This window comes from Schistocerca serialis, chromosome 2 (assembly GCF_023864345.2).
Source record: "Schistocerca serialis cubense isolate TAMUIC-IGC-003099 chromosome 2, iqSchSeri2.2, whole genome shotgun sequence".
Taxonomy (NCBI): Eukaryota; Metazoa; Arthropoda; class Insecta; order Orthoptera; family Acrididae; genus Schistocerca; species Schistocerca serialis.
The window spans coordinates 717289514-717316452 of record NC_064639.1 but is presented as its reverse complement, the minus strand read 5'-3'; the positions used below and the strand labels follow the sequence as shown (position 1 = coordinate 717316452).

The 26939-nt window shown below is 45.0% G+C and overlaps 1 protein-coding gene across 1 annotated transcript in view; it reads left to right on the top strand.

Annotated features, from left to right (window-relative positions):
• The first annotated feature begins 431 nt into the window (after window positions 1-431).
• LOC126456357 (ATP-binding cassette sub-family C member 4-like) overlaps window positions 432-26939 on the top strand; it is a 246976-nt gene continuing 220468 nt past the window's right edge. The window contains exons 1-2 of the mRNA XM_050092111.1: window positions 432-671; window positions 12324-12549. Of these exons, the coding sequence (XP_049948068.1) occupies window positions 432-671; window positions 12324-12549 (466 nt within the window). The remainder of the gene's footprint in view (window positions 672-12323; window positions 12550-26939) is intronic.

Here is a 26939-nt window from a genome sequence, read left to right as displayed (position 1 = left end):
ATTTTTTCAATTTTTTTATTTTCAAATTTTGTTCATAAAGCGTGATCTTATTTGTTTTCCTAGTGAGTTCTCGAGGTGTCCAAAATTTCGTACTTGATTAGAAGGAAACCATTTTGACATCACATCAATGTAACTTTTCATCCGCAAAATAGCTAGGCTTTTGGCATTTACATAGCTAGCATCAACTGTTAGTGAAATATATTAATTTTCCTGGAATTACAAATTGTAAGCATTTTTTGGCAAAACAATACATTTACTCTGGTCAGTGTATGTCCTGTATATCCATTTCCCACTCTTCATTGGCTATGAAAACTCTGACAAAAACCCATTGTGTAATTATAGGCAGCCTTGTTTTCGTTTCGCTGAAACGTTTTACGAAAAACAATGCTGTACATGCCAAAGCCACTACAAAATCTCAAACCAGTAAGGAGATGTTATCAGTTTTCTACTGTCCTTTGTGTTACAGAGTCGCACAACCCTACCTTCTTGGGCTGACCATTGAGTATTTCAACCCAGACAGTAAGATAACCGACCAGGAAGCATACGTATACGCGAGTCTGCTAGTGATCATCAACTTCTTGAAGCTATTCTGCTACCACCACTACAACATGCTTGCCACCTTCATCGGCATGAGGATAAGGGTAGCCTGTTGCTCTCTACTTTACAGAAAGGTTAGTTTTGCACTGTTTAATTAAAATTTACTGCAAAGCTGGGTCAGACTCAGTGTTTGTGGATGCTGCAACATTCCAAACAAATGTATTAGGGGGTAACGAACATAGAAGTATATATTGAATGTTACGTCATAAATTCGAAGGATGGAACCTTGAGACGTATTTCTATGGCGTATTTTGAAAGGGTGTTTCTGTCTGAGAGCGCACTTTGTAAGCAGTCGTCGATCAGATAATTTGATGAATCGGTTTAAGAGACATACAGGGAGACAATTATTGAACTAAGTGAAATAAAATCGCCATAACTTCTGAACGGTTTTGCTTTAGTACTTTCAAGCTGCACGGTCGGCCGCGGGGGCATGATGGGAATTAGTATGCATATTAGTTTCGCGACGCCTACTTTCATTTGGATGGGTTCGCCAATAAACAAAATTGGCGCATTTGAGGGACAGAATTCGTATTTCGCGATCGAGACGCCTCTTCACCCTCACCAGGTGACTGTGTTGTGTGCAATTTCCGGTCACGGAATAATTGGTGCGATATTCCTTGATTGCACGGTGACTACCGAACGGTATGTGAAGGTTTTGGAAGATGATTTCATCCACATTATCCAAAGTGCGCTGATTTCGACAAGATGTGGTTCATGGAAGTCGGAACTCGACCCCATCGAAGCGGGAGAGTGTTTGATGTTGTGGAGGAGAGCTTTGGGGACCGCATCGTGGCTCTGGGGTATCCAGAGACCACTGTCATGGGCCTCGATTGGACGTCACATTGGTCGGATCTGAACACATGCTACTCCTTTTTATGGAGCTATATTGAAGATAAGGTGTGCAGCAATAACCCGCTGAGCTGAAAACAGCCATTCAGGAGATCATCGAAAGCTTCTATGTTCTGACACATCAGCTGGTCAAAACAATTTCGCTATTCGTCTGCGCCACATCATCGCCAATGGTGGCAGGCATATCGAACATGTCATAACCTAATTCTGGATTTCTGCAGTGACGTTTACATTTTGAATATAGTGTGTGCACGCCGTAGTTTGTAACTAATTTACGTTTTATTTTAATATAGTTCAATAATTGTCACCCTGTAGTTTTAATCTTTCAGGTTGTGTCAATGTCTGACCATTTTTAAGTTTTTTGTGAACCATAAGTTTATTCCTTGTATGGATGACAGCTGAGTGCGTCACCAGATCTTGGTGGACCCAAGAGGTGCTCACTTGTGAAATAATAAAAAAAGGTTGTTAATGCATTTTTGTGCACTGGCGTTCGACTCATGGCAAGCCCGTTCGAATCCTGGTGATGGAAAAAATTTTCACTGCCAGTATTTGATCGTCAAAGGGAGGAGAGGTTGCGGTGTAAAGTTCCTGATCACCAGACTTTCTCGCCAATGTCTTTATTTGAATACCAAACCTCTCCGGAGTGTCTCATAAAGTGAGGACTTGTGACACAGTTGAAGGTGATCTATTCGTTGAATTGGGAGGTCAAGCTTGGCAGCCCATTTGGTGCTATTCGGGAGGAATCGGCTTTGTACCTGCAGCAGGTTTCATTCTCTCCCTTCTCTCATCGTCATCATCGTCATCCATCACAAACATTACACTACATTCCACATAGACATACGAAACACATTGTAATATTACAAAAAGTGGAATAGAGCATGTTGCAATGAGCAAACAAATAAATGAACAACTTAAAGTTCTTGGGGTTTCACACCCACAGTGGAGAAACGGTATGTAAGTATTATTACTTCTACTCCTTCTACAGAGAATTTCTTTCGCCCGGTCAGCGTGAAGAGACTTCTCGATCGCGAAATGGGGATTCTCAGTCCCCTAAATGCGCCAATTTTGCTCATTGACGAACCCATCCAAATGGAAGTGGGCGCCGCTAAACCAATACGCATACTAATTCCCATCATGTTTGGCGGCCGACCGTGCAGTTTGAGCGTCCTAACATAAACCGTTCAGAAGTTACGATGATTTTTTCATATAGATCAGTAATTGTCACCCTGTATGTGCCAGATCACGGTTCGAACTTGGAACCTTATGTTCCGCAGGGAATGCTCTCACTGACAATTTTTTCCATTCCCAGGACCTGTGGTTTTCACAGCCAAGTGTTCTACCGACCTGTTTTGTATTCCCTCCCTCTAGACCTCTTCCACTTCAGGCATTGCCCCCTAATAGCCATACTACCCCCAGAAACCAATTTAACCGACAAACAAAAACAATATCTTCTGCCACTGCCACTTTCAACCTTAAAGCCAACTAGGACAGTTGTTTGCCACCACTTCAGGCTCTGCACATGAACATATGTAGAATACGTCTCCGATCATTTCGAAAAAAAGGCAGAATGTCGGAGTAGTCTTCTTGTTCATCGATGGTTAAACACTGTATAACTACCGTTATATCTTTCATCAATCCATCCTATGCTCCATCTTCAGTCTCTTCTCTCATCCTGTAAACCCCAATGTTCTGGGGGGGGGGGGGGGGGGGAGGGAAGCAAACAATGACCCCAAGTAATTCACAAAGAGCAAACAACGAGGCACCTTGCGCCATAAAGCGGTGTGTTGCTCGTTAAACAGTTCAAAAATCTAACGACTCAGTAACGCCGTCGCCAAAAAAAGTGTGACAACGCCATGCCTTTAACCCCCGGTGTGGCGTTATGTCGAGTAGCAGGGTAGCAACTGACGTCAGGGTGGATCATTTCGGTGCGTTCTATGGACTGAGGCATCCGTCGCAGCAACAGTGCCAACATGCGATGTGTGAAGATCCAACAATCGACAGCCCTATCGCAAACGAAACGGTGCATGCAGGTGTCGACAGCGGCGCATCTGGAGCAAAGAGGATACCTGAAAAAAATTTATAGTGTATAAACCTCGTCAGCTGGGGAATTTTTCAGTCTTTATCATATACCCCAGAACCCTAACCGCAATGGGAGGGAAAGGCGAGTGTATGTTACTCCAACTGCCGGTTGTCGGCAGTCAATCACTTTAGCAAGCAGCGTCCGTTGAAATTTACGGTTGAAGCCCTTGGTTCTAGGCGCCCATGTAATCGGCAGGACATCCAACAGATAACTCATGCTAATGATGTAGGTTCTAAAGTGACGGAATGGTGGCGAGATATGTCCAATAGAAAGGCGGCTGGAGGGACTAAAGCACCATCTCCTCAATCAGCTTACCTGTGAGTTTTAGTTTCCAAAGCATGTAGGTGATGCATCGTCTGCCGAAGGAGAGCACGTGCCCTGTTTTGCATATCTATCATTCCAATACCTCTCGCATCTGTGAACAACATCAGTGTCTCATAACGAGTCTTGAACACCCTACCATCGCTGAAGAAATAACCGAAGGCCATCTGGAACTTCACAGCCACTGTATCGGGCAGTGCGAGAACGTGTGTGTAATGATTAAGTTTTGGGTGAGATAGATGTTCACAAAATGTACCCGTGTAATCAATCAAGCATTCAAGAGGTGTGAAAACCAACTGGTGGGTGGATCATCTTAAGCAGGCTGTGACACGTAGTTGCTGCTGTATGCCGCATGTTCCCAATGGAAGGTCACTCCGAAACATTTCATCACCAGGACGTTCGTAATGGGCACCGGTGTACTGATAGTCCTCTGCCCACTTCCGTACAGTGCGACTTCTCGAGGTTGATACGGTGCCAGCTACCTCGCCATAGCGCTGAAACTACGCGATCGCTGTACATGTGTCTTCTACCGACCTCACCAAGAAAACTACATCATCTGTGTAGCCACAACTTTTAAAATGCAAGCTGCAAAGGCGAATGTCTTCCAAACGCTGAAGTAAACTATGAAGCGCAGGCTCGTGGGCGACGGCGAGGAGAAAGGCTGGCAGAGGGCAGCCTTGTCGCACCAAGCGCTCTTTAGTGAATGGTGGCGAGCAGAAACCATTGACCATCACTGGAAGGGGCCCTGTGGCTGAGATGGAGAACCACACCAGCTGATACTGGGGACAAACCCATCTTCTCTAAGGCAGCCTGCAAGGAACTGAGTCAAATGGGACAAACACCTGCTCCAGGTCAACAGTCATGAGGTCGCCCTAAAAGACACGCCGGAATGAGCGCCACCAGGCCTCTGTAAGAGCTTAATGCCGTGTGTATGTTACTGCCACCCCCAGACATGTTTGGTCGGCGTGACTGGCATCCTTGATAGTAGCAAGGAGGCGAGCACGAAGCAAGCGTGCGAACAGCTTGTAATCCGAATTCACTAACGTCAACAACCAGAAGTCTTGCGGTCTGCACCTTTGTTTGGTTTTGGCACATGGATTACCACGTCCTCAGAAAATTCGCATTTGGGAGAGGGGGGGGGGGAGGGGGGACGCGAACATCCGGATCCAGGAGTTTACATATGCCGCCAAACTTCCTCCATCACCTAAGTAATTGTGCTTAAAATGCAAGCGGAAGACTATCAGATCCAGGGGATTTGCTTCTCGCGTCGCGCGACCTGGCCTTACGTAATTCTTCAAGCATGATGGCCTCCAAAAATGTGTTGTCTTCTTGTACCCTACCGAAAGGCAGCAAGTCGTCTAGGACGTTCTCAATATCGCTGTCAGTCCACTGACAGGCCAGATCGAGAGTGCGTTAATAATCTATGAGGAGACGGCAGATGGTGGTGTGTGTCCGTGCATCTTGCCCGTCCACAACAACAACTGCCTGTGATGGGTCGCTTCTTCCGATGACTCCCTTCTCTGTGATAGAGAGCAGCATATTCATCTGGGATGGAATTTTACAGACTTTTTCGAACCTATGTGCTTTCCAATCTGCCAGCTATCATCTGCTGGAGTCATGCCTGTGTCCAGTGGACAGCTATTTGACTGTCTTGCGATAGTGGTTGTGACACTAGTACCCTCAAGTCCGTGTAGCAAAATTCAGAGGTCGATCGTTGCCAAAGTGCTCTGTCTCGTCCATATACCATGAGCATGTGGCGAATAGCTGGGTTAGCGCAATGTGTCCACCCTCATACCGCGGAATCAAGGTATGACGTCGTTCAAATTTGTGCCTGATATCAGTGATGGCTAGATGGCAAGCTTAATCCCAGAGAAAGTCGATGTTAAGACGCCAATGTTTTCTTCTACGGCACATTTGTTGTCATGACAAGGTCACAGCGCAGATGAAGACCTGATGGTTAGTGAACGCAGTGGACTACAGCTTGGCACCAACAGTCTCTGCTCGAAGACTTAGGGAAACGTAAATCCTGCCTAACCTGCTGGCCGAGTGGCTGGCGAAGTATGAACATCCGAGTCCTTCACCGTGAATTATTGGCCACGTATCGTGCAAAGCTAGGTTCCTGACCATCACATGAAAGGTCGGACACTGGGCTGTGGGGGATCTGATCCTAAGGGCACAAGACGTTGTTTAAGTCCTCACTCACCTCTAAGTGCGCTGTAGCACGTTGAAACAATGGTACTACCTCAGTAGATTAATAGACTGTTCGCCCTAGACGATTCGCCTTACCAGATAGGGCGTACAGATGCACAAGGTGGACTGCACTGATGGTGAGCACAACGCCCTGCGCTGGTAGCAAATACTGTATATCTGTTGCTTATATGCCATCGCAAGTTAGTATGGCCATACCACAGCCACCTTTGGTAGTTGGATTGACGTAAGATGAGTATCCGTAGCCGGCCGCGGTGGTCTAGCGCTTCTGGCGCTGCAGTCCGGAACCGTGGGACTGCTACGGTCGCAGGTTCGAATCCTGCCTCGGGCATGGGTGTGTGTGATGTCTTTAGGTTAGTTAGGTTTAAGTAGTTCTAAGTTCTAGGGGACTTATGACCTAAGATGTTGAGTCCCATAGTGCTCAGAGCCATTTGAACCATTTTTGAGTATCCGTAAACATCCAGGCAAAGATCCGGCTCTACCACTTGAAGAAGCCCGATATCAATGTCCATTGCCTGAATCGTGTCCTTTAACAGCTGGGTTTTGATCGTGGAACTAATGCCGTTGACATTGCCTGTACCTATCCAATACACATGGGTCATTGGGAAGTACGATGGCATATCCTGCAGTTATTTAAGCTAGTCAGCACCACGTCACCTGTCTGATCACCCCTGTCACCGACAACACGTATATTAATGTTTGGCTGAGACAAGATGCCAATCCAATGATCTGCCGACCATGGGCATCGCTCAAGTATAACATCGTTCTTTCCATCTCCACCTCAGACGCCCAATCACCAAGTTGGAGGTGCGGTACGTTAAGTGATGGATGACTTTCATCTGGTGTCTTAACCAAAATTTCTCCAGAGAGCTCGTCAGTGGGTTGAGCATCGTCAAACTGTCTTTTTCATGGGCGGTCGGTGCCAACGGCGAAACAGAAAGCTCTGGAGCAGGGTCCTAGCCCAGGGCACAGAAGGATTTTCCTCATCTTCCTGCAACATGTCACTGTCCTGCGAAGCATTTCCTGCAGGTAGCCCCCTCTTCTTTCGTCGTATGGGAAACTTCTCCTCGTGGAACGCGTGTCTGCGTCCTATGAATCACAACGAACAATAGGCACCTTCCACATCTCTGTGTCCGAGCTTGAATCGACTTTCAGGTGCTCTCCTTCTTCACGTGGATGAAGTGAAGACGTGATCGCTGTTTTCTAGCACGTCAACGGTTCCGACGCAGGCCGTGGCATCGTGGGAGCAGAAACCAGAGCATAGGGGTTGGTAACTGGAATAGGACAGCATCCACGTTCATAGAGTTCCTCACTCTGTCAACGTATGTAACAGCCAGAGTGCTGGTTGCCGAGTGAAACCGTTGCTTTCGACCCACTCTGTCTCCAGATGAGCGCGTATTAATGGTTAAGATTAACCAGACGTACGCTAACATCGCAGTACCCACATCCTCTGAGAACTCACTTGAATGAAAACTAACCATTATGCAGATATGGCAGTAGACCTTTTGTGTTGGTGGGCATGCTGGTGTGGGCGTGGAGCGGCTCCACCTCTTAGTAAAAAAAAAGGCTGCCGAGTAGATGTCTTGTCAGCACGGGGTATCTGAACAAGACATCTCTGCAGGCATTGAGTCAAAATGCCCCTTCTGCCCACACCCGGAGTAAGTCTGTGGTTGATCATAATAAATGACGATAACTCGACTACCACCAATGGTCACGTACGATGGGATGTGTTTGCACAGTTCGATTCAGATTTGACGCACTCTGTTCAAGACAGGATACATGTCAAAGGTGTGCCACTTTTCCCCAGTGTGGCTTAGTACCTCCTTGTAAGACTGCAGCGCGTCCATAACAAAAAAAAAAAATTGTTCAAATGGCTCTGAGCACTATCGGACTTAACTTCAGAGGTCATCAGTCCCCTAGAACTTAGAACTACTTAAACCTAACTATCCTAAGGACATCACACACATCCATGCGGTCGCGCAGTTCCAGACTGAAGCGCCTAGAACCGCGCGTCCATAACAACCGTGGCTGGAACTTCAATAGGCAGCTCAGAGATTCGTATGGTCCGAATCCCGAGTTCTGCATGGTTGACAGTCACTACTCCAACATTTCCGTCAGAGTGACGGAAACGATATCTATCAGTGGAACGGCAAATAAGCCGTTTGCGAGCTGCTTCATCGACAAATTTGAGGTAAGCCATGTTGGAGATGATCGAGGGAAGTATACTGAGGAGTTCCTATAGAGTGGATGGGCGTACATATACTTCACGCAGGAAACACACTACTTCCTGTACCTTATGTCGTGTGTACTGGGCATGGAACTATAATTTTATCGTCGCCTTTCGGTGTGGAACAGTGATCTCTATACTAGCTGGATGTTGAACTTCAGCTATCTGATCGTGCCAGCCATAGATGCTCATATTTCATTTCTTGCCAAACTACAACATGGGTGCTAGGAAATGTCAGTAGAACACGAAAAGAAAATACTTTTCAATTCCGCTCCCTCATCAGCCTATTACATCATACGTTGACATAAAGTTCAAAACAAAAAAATTAGTCTGCAATTCTTTGTCACGTGCAGAACGATGGAAATTTGTTTTGCCAAACTACAATATGGGGACGATGCAAAGCACGTGTATTTGTAGACACGCTGCAGTTCTATACTCAGAGACCAGACTTCTACATTCAGGTTGTATAGAGATCACTGGTGCGAAAGCGCCATCATCGTTCGAGGTGATCTGTTGAAACTACTATTTCGCTACTCGCGCGAGTAAACAACGGCCCGCTATTGGCGCACTGCGCCGAGCCCCGCACACGAGCGCTTCACAACAGGGCTGAGAGCCGATTGACCTCGGCCACCGAGACCAGTAAGAACTATGGTTGAGAACTGCATTTCTACACCACAACCATCATCCTGTAAATTGGCTGTGATGGAAGCCATGGTCTGATCATCGAAGAATGATGATGTTATGTTCAGTATCACGCCATAAACATTCGACAAGAAAGTGTGCGTAACACCGCCATTACCGCTACCAAAGTCGAATTGTCACTTTATATCGGAGCAACCATCAAAGCTCACACAGAAGTGAAGTAGGAATTAATCAGTGTGCTTTATTTGTCGATGACAGCAGCATGCGTCTCTCTACTTGACATGTATCACCTGCTGTGTGCACGATCGTAATTGCGACATTTCTACAGCACCATGAAACTGCCCTAAACTTGATACAAACATACCACAGACGTAGTATCACGCGTGCTGCTGTTTAAACGTGATGTGGCGCGCCTCTGGCAGATGTCATTTACTTCAACTTACTGCCACTGGGCGACACACACACACTCTCAGAGAGAAGGGGAGAGAGAGAGATTGAGTGAGAGAGAGAGAGAGAGAGAGAGAGAGCGCTGCCGCCGGAGTCGAAGCCAGTAGCCTTGATGGTACGTCTCTGATATCTCACACAGATGGCAGTCGCACGCTGCCTTCTCCTTACATCGTGCCTCTGTGTAACTCAGGAAAAAGTATCCATCAACTGCATCTATTTTTTTAATATGTAAATTGCGTAAACAATAAATGATCAAAAGTATTGAGACACTAATGTTAGAACTATCCACTGGTCGAATCGGAATGTTATTTTATAAGCAAAAACACTAGCAGAGGTATTTTCCCTGTATGCGGTGTAAATCTTCGATATGATGTCTCTCTAAACCCCAGTACACTTCAGCTCCTTCGGTTACTGACATCACCTAGCTCCAACATAAAACACTCATAGCTATGCACAGTTCTCACCATAGACAGACGCTTGCAACGTACTGAGGACATTGAATAGGTACCATTCGTGAGCAAATAAAACACAACCTGGAAGTCTAAAAGACCTGTGAGTGTGGGGTAGCACCAGACAAAGAGGTTACAGTGGTCATTGAATTTGAAAAACGTGCTGCGGGATAGAAGTATCCAGTTGAGTCATGTATAGTGGCAGCACTTATGATAATCTCTCCAAGGAACACTGTATAATCCACACCTCTACTGCAGCATCTACCAGAGGAGCTTGCTGCTGATTGACTAAATGTTCGAAGTTCTGTACCTTCGTTGAACTAACCTGGTAACTATACGAACCTGCAACGAATTCTCAGTGAGTGAGAGAGTATCAAAGACGTTACCAGTAGACAAACTATTCACTATTTGAGAGAGTAGCGATGGGGCAAACATCGAGTAAGAGCATCTGACACACCATTAATATCCACATATCAGATTCACGGGGAAATACGTTACAATTCTCCTGAAAATCAGGAAATAAGTATTAAAACAACGCTACTAGTATGCGCATGAGGTTACAGATGCCTATTCCAGAGAAAGTCAGATCACCGCCTGCTCTGAATCTAACTCAATGTGAAGAAAGACAAGAGAGATTCTGCAAGTGAGATTTGCACACAAAAACTCATGAAAAGGATACGAGATAGTCACCAGTTTACTAAATTGAGTGCAAGACTTGTCACAACCTGCAATCTTAACGACAGATCCAGGGCTTTCTGACCAAAAATCTGTATATTTTTTAAAGTGTCTGCGAGCTTTCCCAATCTGTGATGCTTCTCTCAGAGGCAGGGCAGTGGGATACACCAATTTGTAAGCAGTATTTCCAGTTATAAACAGGCAACATATCTTTTTTAGTGTTTCTGTAAAGCAACGGAGCACTAGACATATGTCATGTCTAGATGGTGTTTAGTGCACTTCTGATCTAAGTGAATAAGATGAACAAGTTGTATCATTTTGTTTTTATTTCCACTCCCTGCTCAAAAGTAATTTCAGTATAATATTTGTGACTGTCCTCGAGACACAAAAAAGTTAAATGATTTACTTGAATTTTACGTCGTGATACGAAAGTTACGGTGCATTCATATCTCAAAACAATATGAAGGACAGAGTTGGTAAGAAATCTACATAATATATTTCCACCAGAGTTGGGTCAAACATACTAAAATTTTCAAGCGTATATATAGCACTAATAATCACCCAGCACCATAGTGCGTTATAATTGGATTACAGCTACAAGAATATATGACGCCATGATCAGGTGACTACTTGTGCCATCACCTTGGATCTCTAGTGTGTATAATAATGTACTCCATATCTGTGACTTCTACATTCATCTCCTGAATCAGCGCCGTTGTATGGTTCAATGTGTGATGTGCACCACATATGCGTTCATATATTCTTAGAGTATAATACGGAAATTCATTCCATAGTTATAAATCAGAGCTTAAAGAACCATGTAACTCTAAGAAAGGCATAATAAATTATCACACTGTTTAATATGTAACTCATTTTGCCTCTATCAAATCCACCTGCCTTGTGGCAGTATTTACCAAATAACTTTTTTATGCACCGCTAACTTCATCATGTATCTAATCCCGCCTGAATAACTTTTTTTATGCACCGCTAACTTCATCATGTATCTAATCCCGCCTGTGACGGCTGCTAAAAAACTATATCACACAAAAAACTGTCATTTGTTATCCAACTGTCTGTCCGTCTGTTAAGACACTTTTTACTTAAGAAGGAGTAGACGTATCAAGTTAAAATTTACGTCACGTATTAAGGTCTATGGCCCCTTGGTTGCGTAAAAAAGGTTATCTTCTAAGTCACTGTAATCAAAAGATATGGCGATTTATGTCACATATTTTGATAGTTGAAAACTCCTTATGAAAAGTATAAGGTACTTCCCATTGACCTGGAATCATGAGATTTGGCAAGACGCGGGGAAGGAAACTATAAAATCAATAGTTTGTAATTACATCACAGAAAAATATTTCTTTTGTCATTCGTTTTGCGACTTCAGACGTAAAATTAAATAATACTGCAAAGTCTTGGAATTCCCGGGATATCACTGTCGATAACAGGCGAAAATCGTTAGGATTCCCGGTGTAGCGGGGCTGGAAGTCAAGGGACGGAACGATTGATTGAGCTTAAGGGGACTTATACTCTTCATATAGATTTTTTTTTTGTTAAACGAAGATACTCCAAAAATTAGTAAAATTCAACACGCAGTAGTGTCTGAAATCATTCACTAACAAAAGTTACCCGTAATTTTAGAAAAACACAACAGTAAACACCTCTCTGTTAAACAACAGACTTGCAGCCACCAGACAGATTTGTATTTGAATACGCATGCCTATACTAGTTTCTTTGGCGCTTCAGTGTAATTGGGATCACTTAAACTTTCATAACCAGTTACTGAGAGCCCTTGAGAAATTGACAGCGGGTCTGCAATGTGCCGCAGGTGCTCCGCATCAACAAGCAGTCTATGGACGTGACGGCGACCGGACAAGTGATCAATCTCATGTCCAACGACGTGGCGCGCTTCGATGTGGCGTCCACGTACGCCAACTGGCTGTGGATCTCGTTCCTGCAGCTGGGCCTCGTCACCTACTGCTTGTACCGCTCCGTGTCCTGGGCGGCCTTCGCCGGCGTCGTCTACATCACTGTCATGACGGTGCCTCCACAGAGTATGCAACCAACACTGAGCTCTTCTAACGCATTCCTCTAGTGAACTTTCTCTCATACCTTCATTGAGGGAACAATACTGCAGAACTGAATTTTGCGATTTTCCGGCTTTCGGTCACTTGGTCTGCTTGGCTCAGGGAACTTGCTGCTACAACGGGATGACGCATTTTCAAATCTTTACAATGGAAAAGGAGCTCAAAGGATACCACGCCGGTCAAACAAACAAGGGGTAAATTCCGCATAACTGCAAAAGAATGAAATACCTCGTAACTGGAGCGTACGAAGCTCTGCGAAGCTGTTGGCTAACTGTGCCGTTTCCTGCAGAGAGACTGCATGTCCAGGAGGCAGCGGCGAAGTGTAGAGGGCGGGCCGCAGGGGAGAGGCGATTGCTGCTATAGCTACCAGCTGCCGATCAGTCTCAAAAAGGAAGTCTGACTTTCACATCCTGCTTCCAAGTGAGCAACAGTTTCTTTCTCATTGTAAACATTATCTAGTGAAAGGTTGTACGTTTCCGTCAACTGAAGTCTTGACTCTGGAACTACTTCCTGGTGCAAGAAGTATCAGTGTCCTGTGGCTACGAGCTTTTGAATTGATGCGCCAGCCGCCACAGGGTGATGGTATCGTTTCTTCAACTGTATACAAAGTGATCAAAAACTGGCACACATCGAACAGTTATGTCTAGGGTGTGCCAGATAAGTTGCGACAAACTTAGAGGGGCTGTAGAGGGTGTCTTGAGGAACAAATCGAGGATAGGAACTCTTTCTTGTCTGGAAACAATAAATGGTCAAATGGCTCTAAGCACTATGAGACTTAACATCTGAGGTCATTAGTCCCCTAGACGTACAACTACTTAAACCTATGAAACTTCCTGGCAGATTAAAACTGTGTGCCGAACCGAGACTCGAACTCGGGACCTTTGCCTTTCGCGGGCAAGGTAGGAGGCGAGGTACTGGCGGAGTTAAAGCTGTGAGGACGGGGCGTGAGTCGTGCTTGGATAGCTCAGTTGATTGAGCACTTGCCCGCGAAAGGCAAAGGTCCCGAGTTCGAGTCTCGGTCCGGCACACAGTTTTAATCTGCCAGGAAGTTTCATATCAGCGCACACTCCGCTGCAGAGTGAAAATCTCATTCTACTTAAACCTAACTAACCTAAGGACATGACACACATCCATGATTGAGGCAGGATTCGAACCTGCGACCGTAGCAGCAGCGCGGTTCCGGACTGGAGCGCCTAGAACTGCTCAGCCACAGCGGCCGGCACTGGAAACATCATCCAACGACGCTAAAGGCACCGGTGTCCGCCACTAGGCCAGCCTTTCGGCAGTAAACGTGACTTCTTACGCTCACGGGCCGTAGGCGGAACGTCTCGCAATCCTGTTCGTTGTCCAGTGATAGGAACTGATTGCCACGATCGCCAATGGAGAGGATGGACCTAGCTGCTGCGTACACAGACCTTGTCTTCTATGAATGCGATGCTCTGTTGCCTTCGTGAATGACTGTTTAGGACACAGGTTTCTCCTACGAACCCGAAAACAGTGGGGAATTTAGAGGATTCAAATGGTTCAGATGGTTCTGAGAACTATGAGACTTATCATCTGAGGTCATCAGTCCCCTATAACTTAGAACTACTTAAACCTAACTAACTTAAGGACATCACACACATCCATGCCCGAGGCAGGATTCTAACCTGCGACCGTAGCAGCAGCGCGGTTCCGGACTGGATCGCCTAGAACCGCTCGATCACAGTGGCCGGCGCTTAGATGATTCAAGAGAAAAATAAACTGCATATGGAAATTCGTGTCTGAAACTGTCATTCATCAAGGGAACAGAGCATCGAATTGATAGGAGACAAGCCTTTTCCACGTAGCAGCTAGCTCCAACTTCTCCAGTGGCGAACACTGCGAGTTGTTTCGGCTGCAGTGCGCCGGCGCACAGAGCCTCATTTGCTGCTGAAGGGATGGCCTACTGGCAGGCGCTGGCCCCTTTAACTTCGACGCTCTGTAGCGTCTCTACTGATTAAGTACTAATTTTAAGAATAATAATTACGAAGGAAATTTGCTGGCGCCACACAAGAGGTGCAAAAATAGTGAGTTTACTCGGGAGCGTGTATCTTAGCTATTATATGCACAGTGCACACACTCCAGAATGTCAGGCTTTAGACTACAGTTCTTTGAACCATGAAGTGGTTACCTAATCTTCTTCTTTCAACCAAGGTTACAGCTTCTAGCTTGCTCGGCTTTAATCTCTTGCTTCTCCAAAGTGTTACAGATACTGATAAAGCAGATAGATCACGTGAAATAAGGTACTAGTAAGTGTAGTTGATTTCGTTCCATAATAATTAATATATTTCACATTATTAGTGCACTAAACAGAAATCTACATCCTTTGTCTATCATGTACGGGAAAAGGCAGACAGTACAAGACTGATGAAATATCCGATACGAGTTTGTACAAACATACGAAAATTAACGCACTTCATCTTTTCTCACTAGCTCCACAGGCTTGATTGCTTTGGGCTTACCGCATTTTAATCTTTGCCGAAAACTACTTACATGAATTGATCGATAAAAATAAACAGAGAAAAATAAAATACATGCACATGAAGGTAAACCAGCGTAAGTTCCAATACATGTTGTTGGATGATGTTTCCAGATACGGGTTCCTATCTTTGATTTGTTTCTCAAGGCGCTCTCTTCAATCCCTAAATTATGTTGTAACATTTCTGGGACACACTGTATCTGCACATATTACAAAAATGTCTTTTCCACATCTCCTCCTAAACCACTTGAGCGATTTCAAACAAACTTGGTACACATAACCTTACTATCAGGCAACAACCATAGTTCAGGAGATATGACGCCGTAAATAATGATTTGCCTGAAAAACTTCTGCATCATGCATGATGTTTAAATTTGTTATTTCTGTGCTACTAACTCTGTTATCAATAAATTTCGCAGACGGTATTCACATAGGCCACTAAATGTACCTACAATATTATATCACGGTACTACATATAGTTTAGGAAATATGGCGTCATAAACAATGAGAAGCATCGAAAAACTGCCGCATCAAGCATGACTTTTGTTTATTAATTCTATGCTACCAACTCTGTTAGAATCATTTGTTGCAGATAGTATTCACATATATCGCTAAATGTACCTACAAAAATAAATCATTGTACGACATATAGTTCAAGTGATATGACCTCATAAACGCTGAGATGCTTGAAAAAGATGCCACATCATTTATGAAGTTTTAATTGATTTACTTTTTGCTGCGCGTCCGGGGGTAAGAATAAGCCTGAGGTATTCCTGCCTGTCGTAAGAGGCGACTAAAAGGAGTCTCTTACGTTTCAGCATGTATGTGATGGTCCCCTCGGGTTTGACCTCCATCTTTTTTCAAATTTCTGTTGCTAGTCCGTGCCATTTGGGGAAGGACGCCTTACGTGGTGTTTTTTGTTTGTCCATCATGCAACCAAGATCCTGCATGCTACTTATTATCATGTAGCGGGCTTTGCCCTCAACGCCTTATGGGTTGCCTCCTTCTTGTCTCCTGCGATGTACCATCCTTCGCGCCCACCACAATTCTGGACCATTTCAGCACCCGAAATCCAGAGCGGTTGCCAGTCCTTCGTGGTGGGGTTGTCATGTATCCTCATGGTGGTAGCCCCCTGACAACACAGGGATCGCACTGCTGATGCCAGAGCTGAGATGTTTCTGCATATGTCAAGGAGTAGGTACCCATCCTTCTGGGGCACAAGGGTTCCGGCAATAGCCATTCCGCCAGGTGGCCCTTGCTGAGGCTGGGTGGCGCCTGTAGGGAGAGCCTCTGGTCGGAGTGGGTGGCATCAGGGTGGATGACCCGCAATGAAATGGGTTTTAAATCAAATCAAGCTGGTGGTCGCTCGGCCCCAGCAGTCTCTAAGCGTGTCAGAAATGACTTCGATTATGCTACCTATGGTTCCCGATCGTTCCCCTCCCTGGCTACACCTTGGGAGGACTGTCGTGCGATCAGGTCTCGTCAGACCTTCCAGGGAACGAAGCCCCAGTTTTTTGTCGACCATCTTGAAGATAGGTTTGGGAAGTGGCAGCGTTGTCAAAAATGTGTAGCTGGTCGGTTTTGATACAGGTGGCCTCCCCAGCCCAGTTGTGGGCGCTGCTCGCCTGTGACAAGCTGGGTGAAGTCCCCGTCTTGATTAAGCCCCATAGAAGCCTTAACATGGACCAGGGTATTATTTTCCATCATGACCTCCTTTCGCAGTCGCATGAGGAGCTACGTGCCAGCCTGGAGCCATGGGGTGTTCATTTCGTCCGGCGCATGCATAGAGGACCCAAAGATAACAGGGTTGATACCATTGCCTTCATCTTGGATTTTGAGGATGACTCGTTACCTGAAAAGGTCAAGGTGTAGTTTACCGTTGCAACATGAAAACCTTACGTCCCTCTTCCTATACGGTGCTTCAGGTGCTGGAGGTTTGGCCACCTCGCTGTACCTCCAGCGCCACCTGCCGGGATTGCGGTCGTCCTCTGCACTTGGGCACTCCATGTATGATTTCTCCCACTTGTGTCAGCTGTGGGAAGCGCCACTACCCCTGCTCGCCTGACTGCCCTGTTCTCCATAAGGAGCGGCGAATAATGGAAATCAAAATCCTGGACAGGCCCACCTTTAAGCCTAAATAACCTAAGGACATCACACACATCCATCCCCAAGGCAGGATTCGAACCTGCTACCATAGCAGCCACGTGGTTCTGGACAGAAGCGCCTAGAACCGCTCGGCCACAGCGGCCGGCTGCCCGGCGGGGAGGGAGGGAGGGGGGTGGCGGGGTCCGATAGCCCTGTTAATTTAGGGGGTTGCTCTCCTGATGGAGGTACGATGGGAGCACCAGAAGGAGAGGAGCAGTCCCCCCCATCATGGACACGGGGAAAGAGTCAGGGCAGTCCTGAGGGCCCAATGGAGGTTTAACAAACGCAGGGACAGCCGTTGCCAATGGGGGCAACGTAGACGGAGTCGCAGTAATGATGCAGTCATTGGAACAGGATGAAGGCGTTCGTATTTCCCCTTTGCATTTTGATAGGTAGAAAATTGATTAGGCCTTTTTATTATTAGTTTACAGTTGTGTCCTTAATTATTTAATGAAAGAACATCACATTTCACCGTTTTTGAACGTCAGGCCTTTGCACCTTTTTACATTAAGAGCTTACATCTTATTGACGTCTCGGTATTCTTCAGAACAATACTAAAATTTGTTTCGAGAATTAATTTTTCATCCTGCAGCGGAGAAGGCGCTGATAGGAAACTTCCTGGGACTGTTTGCCAGACCGGAGCTCGAAAGCGGGACTTTCGTCTTTCGCGGCTGAGTGCTCTACCGACTGAGCTACCGGAGTACGATTCACGACTAGTGCTCATAGATTTATTTCTACTAGTACATTATCTCCTAACTTCTAGGCTTCACTGAAGTTCTCCTGCTCTACTTGCGAGACTAGCATACGTTTCACCAAAATTTGTGTTGTTATTACTTTTCTACAGAGAAAGCTACGGTCGCACGTTCGAATCCTGCCTCGGGCATGGATGTGTGTGTTGTCCTTAGGTTAGTTAGGTTTAAGTAGTTCTAAGTTCTAGGGGAGTGACGACCATAGATGTTGTCCCATAGTGCTCAGAGCCATTTTTCTACAGAGAAACACTTCACCTACCCTTGCACGCCTCGTACACAGTCGAGTGGAGGGTCTGACTCAGAGGCTCAGACATTTATGCAACAGTGTAGGCTGCAGTTTCCTCGACATGAGCCGTACGGTGGTGGGGTTTGTGGTTCCGCTGAATAGGTCAGGAGTCCAATACAAGCAGGAGGCGGCTTCACGGGCAGCAAGGACTTCGTGGCGTGGACTGGGCGGTTTTCTAGATTAGAGGGTCTCGGGGAAAAACATAAAGGGTTTCAATCTGAAAAGGTGCAGGTTGAATACTGGGAGAACTTATATCCAGGAACCATCGGTGTAGCAGTTATAAACTGTTGTAGTTTTGTTGGGAAAGTACCAGTGCTCCAAGCGCTAATAGAAAGCACTGATGCTGAGGTCGTTATAGGCACTGAAACTGGCTAAAGCCGAGGAAATTTAGTCGAAACTTTTGTGGAGGATAGGCTAAATACAGTTGGCGGTGGCGTGTTTGTTGTTATTAGAAGTAATGTTCCTTGTAGCGAAATTGAAGTAGATAGTTCCTGAGAGTTAGCGTGGGTAGAGGTCATTCTTGGCAACCGGATTAAAATAACAAATTAATCCTTTTCTTGACCTCCCAACTCAGACTATTGAGTTACTGAATGGTACAAAGAAAACTTGAGTCTAACTTCAAATACGTACCCAACTCACACAATTATAGTTGGTGACTTCAATGTTCCCTCGATATCTAGGCAAAAATAAACGTTTAAATCCAGAGATACACATAAAACATCATCAGAAATTGTGCTAAACGCATTCTCTGAAAATTATTTCGAGCAATTAGTTCATGAACCCGCTCGAATAGTAAACGGTTGTGAAAACACACTTGACCTCTTCGCAACAAATAATCCTGAGATAATAACGAGCATCAAAACAGATACAAAGATTAGTAAACACAGGATTCTCGTAGCGAGACGCGAGACTCAATACTGTAACCCCCGCTGACCGCGGTGGTCTAGCGGTACTAGGCGCTCAGTCCGGAACAGCGCGACTGCTACGGTCGCAGGTTCGAATCCTGCCTCGGGCATGGATGTGTGTGATGTCCTTAGGTTAGTTAGGTTTAAGTAGTTCTAAGTTCTAGGGGACTGATGACCACAGATGTTAAGTCCCATAGAGCTCAGAGCCATTTGAACCATTTAACCCCCAAATCCTCCAAAAATAAACGAAAAGTGTACCTATTCAAAAAAGCAGATAAAAATTCGATTCCTGAGAGACAGTCTCCACTCCTTCCAAATTAGCAGTGTATGTGTAGACCAGATGTGTCTTGAATTCAGAGAGACGGTATCGGCACCAGTTCAGAGCGCTATACCAAATACACACATCAAAAAAAGTTTTGCATCACCTCGGTTCCGAGAGTTCCGGAACCTGTACAGAAAATTGGAATAGAGGTCAACATAAACATCATTTCCGCCCTTTTTATTGCTCATGAAAAGCACACGTTGCATGTTGCACCACCATACAGAGAGACCTTCAGAGGTGGTGGTCCAGATTGCTGTACACACCGATACCTCTAATACCCAGTAGCACGTCCTCTTGCATTGATGCATACCTGTATTCGTCGTAACATAATATCCACAAGTTCATCAAGGCACTATTGGTCCAGATTGTCCCACTCCTCAATGGCGATTCAGCATAGGTCCATCAGAGTGGTTGGTGGGTTGACCACAAACAGCCCTTTTCAATCTAACTCAGGCATGTCCGATAGGGCATATCTGGAGAATATGCTGGCCACTCTAGTAGAGCGATGTCGTTATCCTGAAGGAAATCACTCACAAGATGTGTACGATGGGGGCGCGAATTGTCGTCAGTGAAGACGAATGCCTCGCCAATATGCCGCCGATGTGGTTGCACTATCGGTCCAGAGGATGGAATTAACGTATCGTAAAGCCGTTACGGCGCCTTCCATGACCACCAGCAGCGAACGTCGACCCCACATAATGCCACCCCAAAACAGTAGGGAACCTCCACCTTGCTGCACTCGCTGGACAGTGTGTGTAAGGCGTTCAGCCTGAACGGGTTGCCTCCAAACACGTCACCGACGATTGTCTGATTGAAGGCATATGTGACACTCATCGGAGGAGAGAACGTGATGCCGATCCTGAGCGGTCCATTCGGCATGTTGTTGGGTCCACCTGTACCGCGCTGCATGGTGTCGTGGTTGCAAAGATGGACCTCACCATGGACGTCGGGAGTGAAGGTGCGCATCATGCAACCTATTGCGCACAGTTTGAGTCGTAACACGACGTCCTATGGCTGCACGAAAAGCATTATTCAACATGGTGGCTGTTAGAGTTCCTCCGAGCCATAATCCGTAGGCAGCGTTCATCCACTGCAGTAGTAGCCCTTGTGCGCCCTGAGAGAGGCATGTCATCGACAGTTCCTGTCTCTCTGTATCTTCTCCATGTCCGAACAACATCGCTTTTGTTCCAACTTCCTGGCAGATTAAAACTGTGTGCCGGACCGGGACTCGAACTCGGGACCTTTGCCTTTCGCGAGCAAGTGCTCTACCATCCGAGCTACCCAAACGCGACTCACGCCCCGTCCTCACAGCTTTACTTCCGCCAGTACCTTCTCTCCTACTTTCCAAACTTCACAGAAGCTCTCCTGCGAACCTTGCAGAACTAGCACTCCTGGAAGAAAGGATATTGCGGAGACTTGACTTAGCCACGGCCTGGGGGATGTTACCGCTTTGGCTCACTCCGAGACGCCTGTACACTTCCCTTGTTGAGAACCCTTCCTCGCACAAAGTAACAATGCGGACGCGATCGAACCGCGGTATTGAGCGTGTAGGCATGGTTGAGCTACAGACAACACGAGCCGTGTACATCCCTCCTGGTGGAATGACTCGAACTGATCGTCTGTAGGACCCACCTCGTCTAATAGGCGCTGCTCTTGCATGGTTGTTTACATCTTTTAGCGGGTTTAGTGGCACCTCTGAACAGTCAAAGGGACTGTGTGCGTGATACAATATGTGCAGTCAACATCTATCTTCTGGAGTTCTGGGAACCAGAGTGTTGCAAATTTTTTTTTGATGTGTGTAATTTAAGACACGATGGAAGTGATCCCCCGTGGCACACAAAACAGAACACTGTTGCAGGAATAACGAAAAAAGCATGCCATATTTAATCGAATGCAAAATCTCCAAAATTGGCGATTTTTTGCAGAAGCTCGAAATTTATTGCACACTTCAATGCGAGATGGTTGTAATAGTTTCCACAACGAAACCTTGTCTCGAAACCTGGAAGAAAATCTAGAGAGGTTCTGGTCGTATGTAAAGTATGCTAGCGGCAAGACACAATCAGTGCCCTCTTTGCGTTATAGAAATGGAAATACAATCGATAAGTGTTACTAAAGCAAAGTTACCAAACATAGCCTTCGGAAATTCCTTCACCAAAGAAAACGAAATAAATATTCCAGAATTCGAGTCAAGAACAACTGCCAACATGAATAAGTTTTGATATAATCGGAGGAGTAGTTAAATCACTTAATAAAAGCAAGTCTTCTGGTCCAGACTGTATACCAGTTAGGTTCATTTCAGAGTATGCTGATGCATCAGCTCCACAGTTAAGTCATATACAGCCGATCGCTTGACGAAAGATCTGTACCCAGAGACTGGAAAGTTGCGCAGGTCACACCAATATTCAAGAAAAGTAGTAGGATTAATCCACTAAATTACAGGCCCATATCGTTAACGTCGATATGCAGCAGGATTATGCAACATATATTGTGTTCGGACATAGTGCCTGAACTCGAGGACAACGCTCTGTTGACGCACAGTCAACACGGATTTAGAAAACATTGTTCTTGCGAAACACAACTATTTCTTTAATCGCATGAAGTGTTGAATGCTATCGACAAGGGATTTCTAATTGATTCCGTATTTCTAAATTTCCAGAAAGCTTTCGACACCTTCCCTCACAAACGGCTTGTAATCAAATTGCGTGCTTATGGAATATCGTCTCAATTATGCGACTGGATTCATGATTTCCTGTCAGAGAGATCACAGTTCATAGTAACTGACGGAAAGACATCGACTAAAAGGGAAGTTATTTCTGGAATTCTGGTATTAAACGCCCTCTTCTGTTCCTTATCTATATAAATGATTTAGGAGACAATCTGAGCAGCAGATGAAGCTGTCGTTTACCGCCTAGTGATCGGAAGATTAAAACAAATTTCAAAAGATTTAGAAAAGATATCTGTATGCTACGGAAATTGGCAAATGACTGTAAATAATGGAAAGTGTCAGGTCAACCAGATGAGTGCTAAAACAAATCTGTCAAAATTCAGTTACACGAAGAAACAATGAAATATAAATGCGTAAATTCAACTATATACCTGCATTTTACAATTACGAACAACTTAAATGGTAAAGATGACACAGAAAGTGTTGCAGCGAAAGCGAACCAAAGACTGCGTTTTATTGGCAGAACACTTAGAAGATGAAACATATCTACACTTGTGACTTAACGAGCATTTATTTCCCATTTAAATATATGGCTGAGAGAGTCAACCTTCAGGAATTGGAAGATGAACACAGTCATCCAGGACCGTCTACCACAAAGAGCGCAGATTCGCCACGAGATGGGGCAATTCACAGGCGTGCTGTAATGTGTGAGTGAGACGGACAAAAACCTACGTCATAGGGAAACCCCGTAGAAGGCGTTTGTGGCCAGGAAGACGTAGCAGTTTTAAATATCGCGGACCTAGTATCGGCCATAAAGGGGAACATTTATGAAAATTATTTAATTCTGTAGTAATTCAGCGAATGAAGCCACAGTAATTTTAATCTACCATCCTTCCTGAATTTTCATGGTGATCCCAATAAAACATGAATATTGGTCATATCTACAATAGTTTAGGATTTACTGTTGAAGTGAAATTAACAATTAACAATGCTAAAATCTGAACGCTTTGGTCGATCTTAACGATCGATATTTTATATCGAAGTGCATCATTAAAATGACAAATGTTGTAAAGATCAACTCTGTAACTTTATTTGTTTAAAAGATATAGTAAATTTAAAGTATCAATGTTTTTAGTTAAGCATCGTATTATCATTTCCTTCACACAAAACACATTGAACGATGACATCACGACACCTTATTTAATCATTAGGTAATAGAATATTTCTTGTAAAGTTTAGTGCATAATAGTTACTTTTGGTCTTTATTTATTTATCAGAAAGCACATTGGTGCAAGGCTATTGGCTGTGACATTCAAAGTTAAGAAAGAAATTGTACTGGTTTTATTTAAATGAATTTACCGTTTATTATGTAATGTATGTTATTGTTACTTTACTTAGAACGTGAAAGTGGTCAAGCTTTGATTGTTTAAACATGTTAAAATGTAAAATAATGTAGCCAATCAGATGGACGGCTTCAGGAAAGGGAACTGTCCTAGTCAGTTGAGCGACGATGCTCGGCACGCCTGGAACGCGGCGGGGGACGGGCAGAAGGACAGTTCTGGTCTAGACACCAAAGGGTAGAGTGCTGGTCGAGAAGCGAAAGCGGACGGTCGGTCTTCAGGTAGCTAGGAAGTGAAACGACTTAGAAACTTCCTCGTTGTGTGGTATCGCGGAACTTAGTCTCTGAACGGTGAGCAGCCGCACGCCTGGCGTGATCTCTAACTTATCGCGAAGATAACGAGGTGGAGTATTGGACTTGTATTTCGCGATGAGATTGTGAATGATCGAACTGTATCAGATGGATATGCACTCGAGTACGACCACATTCGCTATTAGTTTGCTTTCTGAATAAACATTACTCTAACCAAATCGCAACTGTGTGGCCTACATCATTTATGGGTCATTAATTTAGTTCCCGATATTCTTATGTTATTATATATTAACTTTGTATTTCGCAAACTTGGCATCAGCCAGACAATTTAACCAAAGGGCGTGTAATGCGACACGTGCGATTCAACCCCTAGACTAGTCTGAGCAAGACATTTCGACGAAGAGGATCCGCACGTGGGACCGAACATCTTTGGGATGCTACCTCGCACAGTGGAGAGCCGAAGAAGCTGGTACACCTGCCCAGTACCCGCGAGCACGCAGAAGTGCTACAATACGACGTGACATGCACTCGACTAATGTCTGAAGTATTGCTGGAGGAGACTGATACCATGGATCCTGCAGGGCTGTCCATAAATCCATAAGAGTACGAGGAGTGGAGATCTCTTCTGAACAGCGCGGTGCAAGGCATCCCAGATATGCTCAATGATGTTCATATCTGGGTAGTTTGGTGACCAGCAGTAGTGTTTAAACTCAGAAGAATGTTCCTGGAGCAACTATATAGCAATTCTTGACGTATGGGGTGTTACATTTTCCTGTTGGAATGCCCAAGTCTGTCGGAATGCATAATGGTCAAGAAAGGATACAGATGATCAGACAGGGTCCATGGATTCATGAGGTTGTCTCCATACCTGTACACATCCATCCACTCGATACAATTTGAAACGAGACTCGTCCGACCCGGCAACAAGTTTCCAGTTGTCAACAGTCGAATGTCTGTGTTGACGTGTCCAGGCGAAGCGTAAGGCTTTGTGTCTTGCCGTCATCGCGGGTACACGAGTGGGCGTTCGGCTTCGTAAGCCAATATCGTTGATGTTTCCTTGAATGGTTCGCGCGCTGACACTTGTTGATGGCCCAGCATTGAAATCTGTAGCAATTTGCGGGAGGTTTGCACTTCATTCACATTGAACGATCCTCTTCGGTCATCGTTGGTTCCGGTCTTCCGGCCGCAGCGATGTCGGAGATTTGATGTTTTACCCGATTCCTGATATTCACGGTGGGATTTGATGTTTTACCGGATTCCCAATATTAACGGTACACTCGTGAAATGGTCGTATAGGAAAATCCCCACTTCATCGCTATCTCGGAGATGTTGTGTCCCATCGTTCGTGAGTTCAAACTTACTTAAATCTTGATAACCTGCAATTGTAGCAGCAGTAACCGATCTAACAACTGTGCCAGACACTTGCTGTCTTATACAGGTGTTGCCGACCGCAGCGCCGTATTCTGCCTGTTTACATATATCTGTATTTGAATACGCATGCCTATATCAGTTTGTTTGGCTCTTCAGTGTATTAAAGAGACTGCCCAGGCTATGCTTGCCAGTCCTCTTTTGGAGTACTGTTGTACGGTCTGGGGTCGTTACCAGATAAGGTTAACGGTGTACACGAAGAAAGTTCAAAGACGGGCAACACGTTTCGTACTGCTGAGAAATAGTGGTGAGAGTACCACAGACATGATACAGGGTTTGGGGTGGACATCATTAAAACAAAGACATTTCTCGTTGCCGAAGGATAATCTCAAGAAATTTCAGTCACCAACTGTCTTCTCCGAATGCGAAAACATTTTGTTGACGCCGACCTAGATAGGAAGCAATGATCATCATAATGAAAAGGGAAATCAGAGCTCGCAGGGAGAGACCAGGCGTTCGTTTTTTCCGCGCGCTGTTCGGGGAAGGAATAATAGAGAATTACTGTGAAGTTTGTTTGAGGAACCCTTTGCAAGGCACTTCAGTGTGGATTGCAGAGTAAAAGGGAAATCAGAGCTCGCAGGGAGAGACCAGGCGTTCGTTTTTCCCGCGCGCTGTTCGGGGGAGGAATAATAGAGAATTACTGTGAAGTTTGTTTGATGAACCATTTGCAAGGCACTTCAGTGTGGATTGCAGAGTATCCGTGTAGATGTACGAGAACTACGAAGTTTATTTCAGTCAGTGCTCACATAAATTGTGTAATGCCTATACTGGTGTCAATCGACGACCCATTATCAATAGCTCACAAACAATTCACAGCTATCGATAATTAATTGTCAGTTAAATAATTTGTATTTGCTCTCCTGAAACAAATTTTAAAATTAATAATAATGTACCGACTGAGGCTCTTCGTCAATAACCGTGCAAAATTGAACAAGTGATCTACGAAAATCTAAGATTGCAATGAATACAACTTAAGTATTGCCTTATCACACTTGGCAGAGGCATACCCAAATTTTCTTCTGATTCTCTGTTCGGGAAGACTTTCATGTTCTTTGTGCTAAACTGCAAATCTAGTCGCATGCCAGTCCCATAGGAACATCTTATCTTTCTTTTCTGTGCAGTACCGAAGGGTGAAAGGTTCCAAAAATAAAAAAAACCATGTAACTCACGTTATTAACGCTTAATTGCTTCGTAGAGTATCGTATTTGTGGAGCGCAAGCTGAGTTTTGCAAGCTGCTTCATTTCGGAATACATACTGATTTCCATGGGCTATGATATTCGAACTAGTAATGTGTTGTAGCATTATAACTGGGACCGATATTCACGGGTAACTCCATTGATTAATTACGTACATGTGCAGCTTAACACCATAGCAGCATCAAATTCACGAACTAGGTTAACGATCGTCGATTCAGTACGCCGCCAGAACATGAGAGTGGTTTTTATGTAGTTTCCCACAGGCGTCTATTCAAGTTTCTGTTAGTTCTCCGTTCCTGAGATACATAAATATTTCAAATACATACAAAGAAGTTCCATTCTCAGATATATATCGTGCACAACTATCCTCCCTTTGGGTGACTGACCGGCACATTAATGGGATGCTGCAGCGAAAAAAGTAACTGACGAGTGTGGATTAGTGTCGGGCCATCTTTAACTGACCCTGCCACAGGGGAGAATAACGCCGAAGAAATAAAAAGAAGAAGAGC